General features: G+C 38.7%; 1 protein-coding gene across 10 annotated transcripts in view; it reads right to left on the reverse strand.

The window, feature by feature from the left end:
* The window catches only part of col11a1a (collagen, type XI, alpha 1a), a 75,425-nt gene that overhangs the window by 49,818 nt on the left and 11,599 nt on the right, over window positions 1-14,008 (reverse strand). For 4 of the 10 annotated variants that reach the window (XM_054751322.2, XM_054751321.2, XM_054751317.2 and 1 more), the window contains exons 4-7: window positions 12,215-12,377; window positions 5,270-5,392; window positions 2,374-2,466; window positions 1,263-1,355 (exon numbers count right to left, since the gene is read on the reverse strand). In XM_054751322.2, coding sequence (XP_054607297.2) covers window positions 1,263-1,355; window positions 2,374-2,466; window positions 5,270-5,392; window positions 12,215-12,377 — 472 coding nt within the window. Of the gene's footprint in view, window positions 1-1,262; window positions 1,356-1,565; window positions 1,743-2,373; window positions 2,467-5,269; window positions 5,393-12,214; window positions 12,378-14,008 lie in introns of all 10 variants that reach the window. The other 6 variants (XM_054751320.2, XM_054751319.2, XM_054751325.2 and 3 more) reach the window with 4 other exon arrangements.

Below are 14,008 nucleotides of genomic sequence, written 5' to 3' on the forward strand. Positions count from 1 at the left end.
CCATTTTTATGTGAGCTAGAACTCTAACAAGCTACTGCGAGTAAACAGACCTTTGGAATGGATCAGCTTGTCTCTTATCGAAGCAGTTCTTTTTTATATAGAAGTGTTTTCTATTCTAACATGATCTAAAACATGGTAAATGGGATTTTTCTGCCATGCTATACTGTTCCTCACCAGAAAACATGATTCATTACTTTCTGACCCAATTCACTTTTCCTGAACGGCTTCTGTTTAGAGAAAGAGCAGGAGCTAAAGGCCAGTCTAAGCACAGTCAATGACATAATATACAACACTTTTGAGTTTCACAATACATAGTTATTTACATGGTAGTCTGTGGTTTAAGAAGACAAATTATGACTTTATATTAGTTCTATCGTTAATACCAAACATGTTTACGAAGTTATTTGCACTAATTCCCTCCCACGAGGCGATTTCAACAATTATATTCGTGACATTTTAGTATCTTCCAAAATGAGCCGTTTCAGGGCACATTGAGAAAACAAGCTGGAACTGACCACGCCCACTCATAACCTGCCATGTGGCGATGAGCTTACAGATCTTGGAGAGGTTTGGAGTAACGTTGTTGCTCCTCTAGCTCTTGTGCGTGAGAGGAGGTTCAAATCTACTTTTTCTGTTAGCGAACATCACAAACAAGTACTTTTGAAAACAGCTTGTTTTAAGCAGAAATTAACTAAACAGATTAACGTTTTATTATTTTTTTTTTTTTGCATTTTAAGTGTTTATAGCACAAACATTGGATTTTCATAATATGTCCCCTTTAGTAGAAATCTGTCAGCAGCAAAATGAGATATTTCTGGTGTGCTCTACGGTCAAGTCCAGAGGTAATGCAAACTTGACGGCCATGTGTAAAAAATTGTGTTGCATGAAACACTGACATTTTCAAGAGTGGCATTCCTTCTGTCCTCTAGGACATAGACTCTAATGCCTAGGACCAGAGGAAGGAACCTACAACAGGTAAATAAATAACTGTTGATAACTTTTACATATAAACACGCTTCAAAACATGCTTTGACTTCTGATGCATGTGCTGATGGGTTGAGAACCAAACTAATGCATGTTTCAGTAGAGGACTATTATCTAGTGTTTGTAAAACTGTCTTGTGTCCATCACTTTGGCCACAAACCAGAATTGAAAACAATAAAAGACACGTTCATACCATCTCATACCAAGAACTTTCTTCAGGCTCCAAAAACATCAAACAGAAGCTTTTAAAAGTAAACAAGAAGGAAAGAGAAGATTACCTCACTGGGTCCACTCGGGTCAACGGGGGACTGAGTCTGAGTAGCATCTACAGTCCTGTAGTCTGTATTGTAATCTCCCTCTACATTGTTTAGCTGAGTCATGTTGGAGAGAAGGAAAGAAGAATGTGAGTTAATAAAGACTCACAGCAGAGGGTGTTAAAGGAGGTCCTCTCAAGGCTATACACTCAGCTACTTCTACAGGTTAGGGACGCGCTACGTCGGTCATCACAGATTTTCTCTTCATCATTTAGAGCTGGAAAATCTTGATGGGATTCAGTGACTTCTCTTTGGACTGATGTTTACCCTAAAACTGTGTTGTTCGGGCGCTGTGGCCTGGTAGCCAGACATCTGCCGCTTCTTCTGGGCAAACCTTTTAGCTGGCGACTTTCTGGCAGGAATCAACTTTAAAAACCTGGGTCTAGACCTTTTGAAGGACTTTCTGGTCATCTTCTTTTTCACGGCGACACTACGTTTCTTTCTCTGGAAGAGGTGGTGGTGACAAAAGAACACCAAGACAGAAATGATTTGAAAGCTCTCATCACAGTGATTTCCAACTCAGCTGTCAGACTGAAGGTGCTTCTCTAGCAGCCCAGAGCTGATGGGACACATCGCTCGTGGACATCATCTACCAGGGCTGCCGCTGCAACACGGATCATAACGGGACATCTGAACAATTGTGGTCTGTGTTTTTCGTGATGCTAAAGGTTTTGAGGACATATAAAACAGCACAAAAAAAAAAACAATGTTTCCTACTAGCAGCTCTTTACGACTATTGCAATAACCAGATTGGCGTGAAGGTAAAGTTTGAAACAAAACTTGAAACACGTTTAGAAAAGACGGCATTACCAAAGATGGCGGCAGACTGACAAAACAGACACAAGACAAAGAGACATATCGAGTGTTTACATGGTGTACACAAAAGGCTCTGACAGCTATAGTTTAACCAACAGAGACTTGACTGTCCAATTAGCTATTAATGAACTATTACTGAAAAGCTGTAACATGACCTTAGGAAACTGAATGTGCATGCACACTAAACACTGAGATAACACACAAATCAGACAGAGAAACGACACAAAACATCTTTATTTTCCCTAATTTTTTCATTTACCTGTGGTTCAGATAACCCATCGATGGGGGCGACGTCTGTTGGCCCCTCAGAGTAATCATAGAACTGAGAGTAATCTAAATCATCAATATTGTACTGTAGGGGTCGGGAAAGAGAGAGACAGGGGGGGGGGGGGTTAAGTATGCACGAAAAGCAACAACAATGCAGAACATGATTTCTGCTAAGCTGAGAGTCGGTGTGTTATCTTCACCAAGATGCATCTTCAAAATGTTCCAATTCTATTTACATGTCCTGTACTAGAACATCAAACATTTATAAGATAAAGATGCATAAAAGTAGTAAACAAAAGCTGGAACCTGCTGTTTGAGATTTTACCCACAAGCAGCTGGGCTGTTTAAAAGGCTCATAAAAAGCAGAGATACCAGAAACTAAATTACTGGCTGCAGTAACGAGATAGCGTCATGGAAAATTCTCAGGGAAAACATGGAAGCAGCTGGAAGATGGAGATTAACTTTAGACAAGATTGCCACCTTCCTCTGGATCAGGACACAAATGTAAAGAAGAAGGTAAGGATTTACTGAAGCAATGTTTTGAGGAAAGGTTTACTATCTTAAAAGTTGTAGAAAGTTCCTAGAACAACTTGAGTTTGGAGGTGCAGAGGTTAGTGTTCACCTGACTGATGAGCTAACAGCTAGTTAAAACAGAACTTAGAACAAAGTGGATTACAGACATCCAAGAACATATGGATTCTCAAAACTAGCAAACAAATGTACGTCTTATCATCAGCATAGCTTTATACGGGTATTTATGTAGGATTATGTGATTATTTGCAAATAGCAATAATTAGCTGTAGCACTTCTAGCGCTGCCTGAGACTTACCTTGCTAGAGCTTCATGATATTTCTGACTCGTTTAACACAGATCTGATGGTTATTTAAAGGTTTATAAATTATCATTTACATAAATGATCACAGTAATTTTGAGACTGAAGCTGTTTTAGAATGACAGCAAACCTCTTTGGTCTTGGACACTCTTAAACTAGCTGTTAGCTTGTCAATCAAATGAGGATTAAACTCATTTCTTTATAACTAAGATTGTTTTACTGATTTAATGTATTACTTAAGTACAAGATATTGATTATTTACATCTTTTCTGCAGAACCCACATTTAAACATATGAACTATAAAATTAAACTATTTATCAGTTTAACAAGTTCATAAATTCGTCTTAAACTGATTCGTGTCAGAAAGTATGTACTCTGGCTAAATGCAACTTGCAACATTCAACTCAACTCTTGTTAAATTAAAGAGATATTGTGTAGGTTTTACCATTAATTTCTGGAAAGATCAATCAAAAGGTTGTTGAAAATGAATAAAATGATGCCCAGTTGTTGAAAAATATTGGCAGCTTCATAACATATAACCATAAAAATCAGGTCTACAATACATGGGAGCGGGTCTAAGTCTCTGGGCGACGTCATATTAGAAGCCATGTTTCCTTCTACGGGAGCCCATGAGGACAAAATGCATGTACTGATTTGTAACTAACGGTTACAAAACTTTCATCATTCTTAAATGTTGTTGTTTTACACATTTACTACTTCACTTACTCCCAGTGATGAGAGGAAGTCTGATGTGCTTTTTATTTTGCTAATGTTTGCACCCCCCAGGGCTTTTTGACCCTCATGGGCATCTGTTGGTAAGGTCTTACTCCACCACAAAAATACTGATTGCTTGAATTGATTGAGGTATCTACTGCCCCCTATCGCCAGGAAAAATACACACTGTCACTTTAAGCGTTATGTTAAATATGCAGATGCTGAGTTTAATCCTAATTCCAATCTTTGTGAATAAAAGCTTTGCGTTAGTAAGCTGCTGAAATATATCTGCACAGTAAAGGCATCCAAAAGCACAGAAAGAGGTTGGGGGTACAGCGGGTTAATTACTGTTGATTTGAACAAAAATTCAAAATCAGCATCTTACAATATGATGAATGCTGAGCAGCTCCTGTGGCTGGCTTTAGCATGGGATGCACTTATTTCTATGTATTTAATAATTGTTCTATTTTATTGCTCTTTAACTGACATTTAAAAGGAATTTTAAAAAGAAAACCATATTTTATATAGCGCCTCTCAAGATAAAAATCACGAGGCGCAAATTTCAAGACTGACAAGGGTAGAAAAAACCTGTGCTGACTTGAAACTATAAAAACATTAAAATTTATACTGTACAAGCAGTTGAATTGTCCAGTAATCACCTAATTTAAATCAGACCTTTTGAAGTGAGTTCAGTGGTTATGAACAACAACTCTCCTAAATGTGATCGCTGAGTAACCTTAGTACATAGAAACAGATGTTATTTCTGACTAGACGGACACGGTAACGGCTGGTCAGAGCAGGACTGGTTACAGACTAGATTACTACTAGCATAAAATAATGTTTACAGAAATCATTGAAAATTATACTTTATACATAACAATGGTCAAATTATAATGAGATGGTCACATTTATATGAATTTGAACAAATGCATGTAGCAGCTAGCTGCAAAGCTTCTAGTAGCAACATTAAAAAATACATGTTAAAGAAGTGGCATTGACCTGAACTGTTAATAAAATAAATAGTTGTTTAAGTGCACCAGTAATCTACTTTAGCATGAGTTCAAGACTAGTCGTTAGCTGATCAATCTTATAAAAAAATCTTGATTTTTTTTCCCAACCAGGTCAGGAAATTTCAAAAGATCTGAGCCTTCAGCTTTAGTTAGAATTTTTTATCAATGTTTTTGTAATTTGAATATATGGAATAACTCAATAAATGATGTGGTACCACTAATGTTTATACGCTCCCATCAATGTTAATGTAAATCATGTTCAAAGGAAAAGTTATTGAGAAGCCTTGACGTGTGCTTGGTGTCACCTCCCCCACCCGCCCTTGACGCCTGACCTCTGATGGCTCCTGGGCCTGCAGGGAGTCCCTGTGGGCGGTGTCACAGTCCGGGCTGTAGTGTTCACAGTAGTCGTACGCTGCTTTGGGATCAGCAACAATCAGGAGCTGCTGGATGTCACCCTGCCGAAAACAGAACAGTTACTGATGAGCTGATGAAACCAGATTATTATCAGCTAACAGGAGGACGCGTTTCATCTTGTTCACTCACACAGACAGCAAAGAAGCAGAAATAAAAATCTTTAATCACGGATGTGATCTCTTAGGTTTTATGGAGTCTGGCAGACTTTAACACGCTTGTATAATAAACCACTTGGCTCCCGTATCCACACGTACATGATGCAGGGAGGAAAATAACCTGATGCTCTAGGGGGATTATTGTTATCAGTACTGGCTTCACTTCAAGTAATCAGGTGAAGACCTATCACCAAGATTAAAGCAACACCTGGTCCATGAGAGAGGCAAAGTGCTACCATATTTGCCATACACCCACCCAATCACAGTGTGTACTGATCAAGGATGACGGCGACAACTCTGTATAGTTTTGTTCTCATTTATAACTTTAGATGCATTTTTCCACATTTGTTGCTGCATAATTTCAGTTAATTGTGTCACTGAAAATAATTAAATCGAACGGATCTGGAAAAAATGAATTTAAAAAAATGGATTGCAAAAAGAAATTGAACCATTTGAAAAGTATGCCAAGTCGATTAAACGTTTGATCAACACAACTGTTTTGCAACTCTTCCAAAAAAATAAAAATAAACATCTTCATTTAAATGCATCAACTGTCCCGGTTTTTAGCTCAAATCTGTCATGTAGGTTAAATGTAGGCTACGATTCATTAAAACAACTGGGATGAGCAAATCCAACAGTTTTATCTTAAAATAACTCAATCTGATGCCTTTCCAGAGCTTTTCCTACAAATCCTTCAGCAAAAGCTCGTGGCTCGCTGCAGGACAGTTAGCATAGCACTGGAACATGCTAAGACCTTTTAGGAGTTTCTTATTGACTGAACTGAGTTACTATAAAGCTTCATACACTCTTTACTGAGAGCTGACAAGTGTGTATGAAGGTGATGTGAGGGGCATAAACAGGTAAGGAAGGAGCTGACCAGACCTAAATGCATCTGAGTCAGCAGGGAATACATTTGGTCAGAAGGATCTGAACAAAATCCAGGAACAATCAAGCAGGCTGCAACTTGTCAAGAGAATGTGTGTGTGTGCGTGCATGTGTGTGTGTGTGTGTGTGTGTGTGTGTGTGTGTGTGTGTGTGTGTGTGTGTGTGTGTGTGTGTGTGTGTGTGTGTGGTGTTTGTATCTCATTCAAGTCTAAGGAGCAAATCTATGGATCCTTAATATGTACCTTAGAGTAAACAACGCTGTGCCGAGGCATGTTCCAGGAGAAACTGAGCGCTGCTCTCTCTGTGTACCTATCCATCATCATCCTGGTTCACTGCTCAAGTCTGGCAGCTCAGAGAATTCTCTCGGAATGTGTCTGAGAGGAAGAACCACAGTTTCGACTTTCTCTTACAGTCTGAGTACATTTCCAATATCTAGTATCAGCCACAGCAATGGGCCTAGTTTACATGATCTCCGTTTAAAGGGATTTATAACCGTCTTTCATGTGTAAAAATGATAAATCATTGCTAAAATGCATGCCATCGCTTTCTGACCAGCCTCTAAGCTCAGCCAAGTCCAAAGACTTTAAATAAAATTCTATGTAAAATGATCTGAAACACATGGTTGTGAAGATTAAAAATAGTGCTTACTTGAACAACACTGGCCTTTTAAAATTAAGCGGTTTGAAGGAGGCAGCGATATCCTTTGGTCTTGTCTGACTAGCTGTTAGCTTATCAGTCCTGAAGAATTCAAACTTTATTCTCCCAAACCAAGAACATTAATCAGCCATCTACTTAAAACATCATATTTAAAGCTATAGATGTAGAACTAGTGGGTAAATCTGAACTCAGGTGTGTGTGTGTGTGTGTGTGTGTGTGTGTGTGTGTGTGTGTGTGTGTGTGTGTGTGTGTGTGTGTGTGCGCGTGCGTTCATGTGTGTGTGCGTGTGTGTGTGTGTGTGTGTGTGTGTGTGTGTGTGTGTGTGTGTGTGTGTGTGTGTGTGTGTCTGTGATCATTAAGAAGCCTGAAAGAGATCAAACTGTTTCCTGAACCACTCTGACATGCATTACCTCATGTGTCACCACAAGAGCAACAGTGGATGCTTGAACCCAGCCTTGAGTCAGCTCTAATTAGAACGTGTCTAAGAGCCGCTCATCTGCACACAAGCGAGAGTTTAACCTGGATCCTGATGAAACAGCCTCAATGGTGACATTTCCTGTAGCTAGCATTAAAGTTTCAAGATTTATTTACAATTAACACAGAATGTGGTGACTGATGCTCTAAACATGAAGAAACAGCAGAAAATGTGCTCCAGTGGTCTTTCTAACATCTATAAAGGGGGGAAAACATGTCCTAAGATCCTTATGGACAACATGAATAGAATAGAATAGAATAGAATAGAATAGAATAGAATAGACTTTTTTATCCCACAGTGGGGAAATTCACTCGCTACAGCAGCACATACACTTAGAGAAAAGGAAGAAGGAAATAATATTACAAGTAAACTCGCAAAGGCAGTAAGCTATTATTGTAACGTGTATTGTAACATCTAAAAATAACAAACAAAAAGTAAACTTGTGTTTCCAGAACTATGTAGCATAAAGGACACACACATACTAATGTGCATCCGGTATTGCACAAGTATTGAACAAATACTGACTATTGCAGTGGTGTTATTGGGTACCAGTATAATGCCAGCACCAGTTAAACTAAGGAGTTTTACACTCTTACTGCAGATGGGATGAATGACCTACCCAGCAGTCCATCAGGGGTGAGCCCACCCTGACACCATGTAAAATAAGATGTTAATGGTATTACTTGTGGCTCAGACATCAAATCTCATTCGTTATTACAAGCAGAGGTTACAAGTGTTCATTAAAATGGGAAAAAAAACTCACTTTGATTAGATGACCCTAAATAATACTTTTATTTTTCTGACAGCATCAGTTCCTTGTTTTGAAACCTTTTCACAATAAAAGCCTCGGTCAAACCTACTGTATTCTTAACTTTTTTTTGTATTTTCTTCAAAAATTCATCATGTCTGAAGTTAAATTAAAATGACTCATAGAAACAAAAAAGCCCAACATTTCAAATGCTGGGTGAGTCACGTTTTTGTCTTGCAGACTACCACCAGCCTGTCACTTGTTTGTCCTCTAAACCACCTAATAGCCACAGCTGCAGCCCACCACTCCCCAAAGCGATGGGTTTCACCAGTGTGTGATGAATAATTTGACTTTGACTTTTGCTAACCAGGCGCTAAACCTCATGTTCCACCAAACACTGATGGACTGAACATGTCACTGTTGCATTATGAATCATAGTACTGTAATCAAGAATAAGTAACTAACAATACATTTAGACCGCTAGAGAACCCAGTGATGCTGCAGACTCTTATTTAGAGAAAAATATGTTTGCACATAACTTACATTAATATATGATAAACTAATTATAAGGTGACCCATCTGACATCAATCACACCTTTCACCTTTTCACAGAATAACATGTAACAGGATTATCACTGATGAATGGATGCATTAAAAATATATTTCACATTTTATTTTGATACAAGCCCCTGCATCAGTCAGATTACCATTACTAACCTTGTTAAATTAGTTTACATATTTTGTGGTTTAACTGGAATTCATGCACACACGTCTTCCTTCAGTGAATCACAAGGATCAAATCTAAAGGATTTTATAATGCAGCTGTCATGATAAGAGAGGTTCACTTGTACCATATTTATATCATAATGGAAACATTTAAATAAAATCAAGCCTCTGACATCTCAAAGAGGATCTGCAGTTTAGTGCAGTTTAGCCTTGCTGACTTCAAAGTCAAAGGTCAGTGAGGGAAGCAACGTAACTACACTGATTTATTATGCTTCTGGTGAAGTCAGGTGATTTTATTTGTATCATTATTGTATAATATGTAGAACTGGAGCTTTTGTGTGTCTCAGAAAAATTATTTCAAATTTACTTATACATAAGCTGATGTTTGTCTTTGAGATAAAGGAGTTGGTTAATGATCAGCAATGAAATTCAGTCAAGGTCAGACATGACTTGCTCCTTATAAAAAGCCACTACAGGATGGGAGGAAGTGAAAGGTCACTGTAGCGAGAAGGAAAGTGCAGCGTGGAGCAAAGCTCATGTTTCAAATCATCTTAACTAAAATACTTCAGCATGCTGCAATTATCCTGAGAAGAGGGCATCAAAACCACAATCGGACATAACCCAGAGCCAAGAGCAACAGACCTCTGGTGCAACCGCACTCACCTATAATTAGACAGAATGTACAACAACTGCAGCAGCAGCAGAGAAGAGAACAACTCGTGGATAAATCCTGGTTTCGGCTGCTCCGAAATGCTTGGATATCCTGCACAGCATGTCATTACGGTCCTGTTCCGTTAGTGTATAAATCAGGATCGGACATGTGTGTGTCTCCATAACTGAGAGATCAAGATTATAAAAATAAATTACGATACAGAAACAAACACATTTTGAAAAATTGCTTCAGAAGTAAGTCAAATAATTGACTCACATGCTCAGCTGTGTCTTCATCGTCTGTTAATTATCAAGCAAGACAAAGAAGATGCAACAAAGGCAGATTGAACAGAAACGACCCCATTTTGGTTTTGAGATCTAGAACTTGTTTCCAATTTATCAACAGCTCTGATATATCAGATGTATATTTGATTAAATTAGTTTATGAGTCTTGCTACACGAATAAGGAATTATTTTAAGGATAAAACGGATCAATCAACTTCTAATTGACAGTCAAAGTTTGTATAAAAACATGTATAATCATCCATTTAGTGCTGATTTCCCATTACAGCACAGAGAATATTGTCTTCTCTTTAGGAATGCATCCAACACTGTTGAATGCATATATTTGCACCGGGTCCCCTGGCGATGCTGGCGGTGGAGGCAGGAGCTTGTTCAGCTAAAACCAACTCCTTCAGCTCAGATGACTGTTTTCAGGAACAGGTATGTCTATACATGTGAGCCCGATTCAAAGCAGCCATGTCTGCCGGGCATGAACAGGCAGCCTCATGCTTCAGGAGCAGGGGGGTGGGGGGGGTGGGGGGGGGGCTCCAAGTGGCAGGAGAGGGAGGGGGAGGAGAGCAGCAGTGGAGAGTACACAGGGAGGGGACTATTTGAGGAAATAAGGGAGGCCTGATGGTGGAATGAAAGACTTCCATTCATCTAAGCTTCATCCTTTTGGTGGTCGCTTCCAACCTGGAGCAGGTAGGCATGAATAGACGATTATGAAAAATGGAGGTCAGGTTCTAAAAAAAATGCTGGACTTTTTCAGAAGAAACTGGCAGTATTTATATTTTATAATTATAAGACATAATTTCCCTTCCTTTAGGGAAAAAGAAAATCCTAACTTTAAAAATAGAGTAATCAGAGCTGAGAGAGAGAGAGAGAGAGAGAGAGAGAGAGAGAGAGAGAGAGAGAGAGAGAGAGTGAGAGAGAGAGAGAGAGAGAGAGAGAGAGAGAGTGAGAGAGAGAGAGAGAGAGAGAGAGAGAGAATGTTCTGCAGACTTTAATTCTAACTTCTGGCCAAGATATTTATTTCCTTCCTAAACATTTCTGTACCCCAGCATGCAAAAACTCCTGTGGATCTCTGAGGAGGGCTAGGACTAAAAAAAAACAACTGATCTGTTCCAAAACCTCCAAAGAAAAGACCCTGTTAGCTGACTGGTGTCTCCTATGTTGTCCTTTGCACTGGTTTGTATGATTTATTCTCTGGTATCAGAGATCTTTCAGGAATTAGAGCAAAATTACAAATAAAAACAAATCTGGGCATAAATCAGCTTATAAAAATGTAATTTGACACAATATTCCTGGTTCTAATAGCTCATAGATTAAAAGAGGCAACATATCTTTAATGTTACTGATTGTTTATGAACGAAAATGAAGTTTCTGTGATTTGAGAGTCTGTTACAATCCAAACAACCCAGATTTGTCTGGACGAGCATAGTGACAGAAAAACCCTGTTCTCCCTCACCAAGAGAGGAAACGTTTTCTATAACATTACAGCAGCACAAATGTTCATTCAGTTCCAACACAGCCGCTCAGAAAGCATCCTTCTTTTACAGTAAAGATTAGAAATGCTACGACTCATCAGCTGTTTGTCCTTTTAGTAAAACTTTCGAATGACAGCAGGATAAACAAACCCTAAAATAGAAAGATTCACCTACACATTCACTCACAAGGTCAGAAAGTACAGCAACGTGTAATGAGTTCCTTGTCATTTTGGCTCGATTTTTCCCATAAAGTTAAGCAAACAAACCAGAAGTTGAACCTGAAAAGTTTATAATGACTTTGGTGTCAGAAAACACCACAAGAAATCCCATTTTCATCACTTTTTGAAAAAAATGAGCACAAAATATAAAAAAGTATCTGCAGTAAATGTCATTAAAGCGTCCAAACAAACAGGAAACATCATTTTCTTTATAGAGAAAAAAAAGACTGACAGCAATCAAACTAGACTCCAGGTCAGCCGGCTGTCATACAAGCCCTCGGATGTGTGAAGAGGACCATAGATACATGTGTGAAGGTCCTTATAAAATCCAAAAAGCCTGTCTCTCCTTGCATCTGTCCTGGTTTCTATCAGCTCCACATTCCTTTTTGGCTGAATCAAAAGGGTCCAGCTGTGAGTCAATAGGTTCAAACTAAAAGCATTCAGGCCAAACATTAAATTAGATCACAAAAATGAAAAAATAAATAAAAACCAGCAAAGGAGAATCAGTGAATGATTTCAAACTGATGTCAGTCCCATAATAACCCTCATGTGGAGCGTGTTTACACAATCCAGCTTTACCTGGAAAACCTCCTTGTCCAGAATCCTGGTACCGAACACGGTGATGCCGGTGGCGCTGATGGAGGCCCGCTCACTCCTCAGGAGAGGTTTGGTGATATTCTTCTTACAGTCGACAATGATCGTGACCGTCTTCTTCTCCACGCTGATGGCCACTCGATGCCACCTGGCAAAAGTCAGCAGAGACAGATGTTTGTATATAAAAGAAGAAGGAAACGTCAGGCAGCATCAAAGACATCAGATGATGCTTCTGAGTGCAGATGTTACGGACATATCAGATCATCTCAGATACAAATGACTTCCCTGTTCCAATCAACTCTCTTGCCATAAATGAGGTGGAATCAGTCGTGTGGAACATGACTGCGAAGTTCACAATCCTGCTTGTTTTAGGCGTGTCCCTGCTCTAATTCACCTGATTCATTGGTTAATTGACCTGTTCAGTATGTTAACAACAGACTTCCAAATCATGAAAAACAGTGTCAGGACCAGGACTGGACATCATTGATAAAAATTGAAAAACATCAGGCAACAATCATAAAGATAAATGGAAAATGCCCATGAAAACAGGTCACTTCACCAACATGGGATTTTCTGTCATCTTTAATTTTCTATACAAGTCTACAAACTTCTGAGTTTGGCCCAAATGGTCAAACGTCTACGTTGCAACAGGATTCTGTTTGTGTGTTTCAGTTATTAAAAGATTAGAAACAGGATTTGGCACAACGTGCTACAGTTTCCTGCTGCAACACTGAAAGGTCCACTAATTCTGCAGTTTAGGCCTGGTTCAAGATTTTAAAATTATATAAAGATTTGTAAAACATGAGACCACACATGTGGATAAAAAAATCATGGATATGTTTTGTGAGACTGCGATGGACTGGCTCTTTGTCCAGGGTGTACCCCGCCTGATTGTCCATTGACCGCTGGAGATAGGCACCAGCCCCCCCGCAACCCTACGTGGACGAAGCAAGTTCAGACAATGGATGGATGGATGGATGTTATGTGAGACCAAAGACAACAAACCACATACAAACCCATTTCACTCACGTAAATTTCCAGGTCGGATGGGAAATCTCACAAAATCTCAACATCAAACAACAGAGTAAATCAAACATGGTGGACGAGGAGTAGGATTTGGATTTACCGTACTTCCATTACCTCCCTTTCTGATTAGCCACATGTCACATTAAACAGACTGTACGCTTGTTTGTTCCCATGGCACAACCTAAAGGCTGTAATATCGGTCCAAGACAACCAAACATGTTGAATGTCTCAGATTTTTCTATCAGAGTGCCATTAACACACCACACACGGTAGGAATATCTGATAAGATTGTCTTTAGAGTAGCAAAGTGCATTATTATGCTTATCAGAAGGAGGTATTATAAAATGGTGTGAACCAGGCTTGAGCAAACCACACTTTTCTCTGTTGGGGCAACTTTGAAAACAAAGAGGGTCTGTGGCAAAATGTTTAACTATTTATCATTAATTGTTGGACTACATCAAGTGAAAATTGTGTGCAGCAATTTTTAGATTGTTTGACGATCATGTTGCAAACAAAATGAAGGTAAAAGGATAAATAATTTAATTATAGTTGAGATACTTTGTGATTAAAGCCTGGTTCAATTGGCAGAATTTTTAAATAAAAGAAAATAAACTATTTTTATTCAACGCCTCTCAAGATAAAAAATCACAAGGTGCTTCACAAGAGCAATATATATATATATATATATATATATATATATATATATATATATATATATATATATATATATATATGATTAAACATATATTGTAA

The sequence above is a fragment of the Nothobranchius furzeri genome, chromosome 7 (assembly GCF_043380555.1).
Source record: "Nothobranchius furzeri strain GRZ-AD chromosome 7, NfurGRZ-RIMD1, whole genome shotgun sequence".
Taxonomy (NCBI): Eukaryota; Metazoa; Chordata; class Actinopteri; order Cyprinodontiformes; family Nothobranchiidae; genus Nothobranchius; species Nothobranchius furzeri.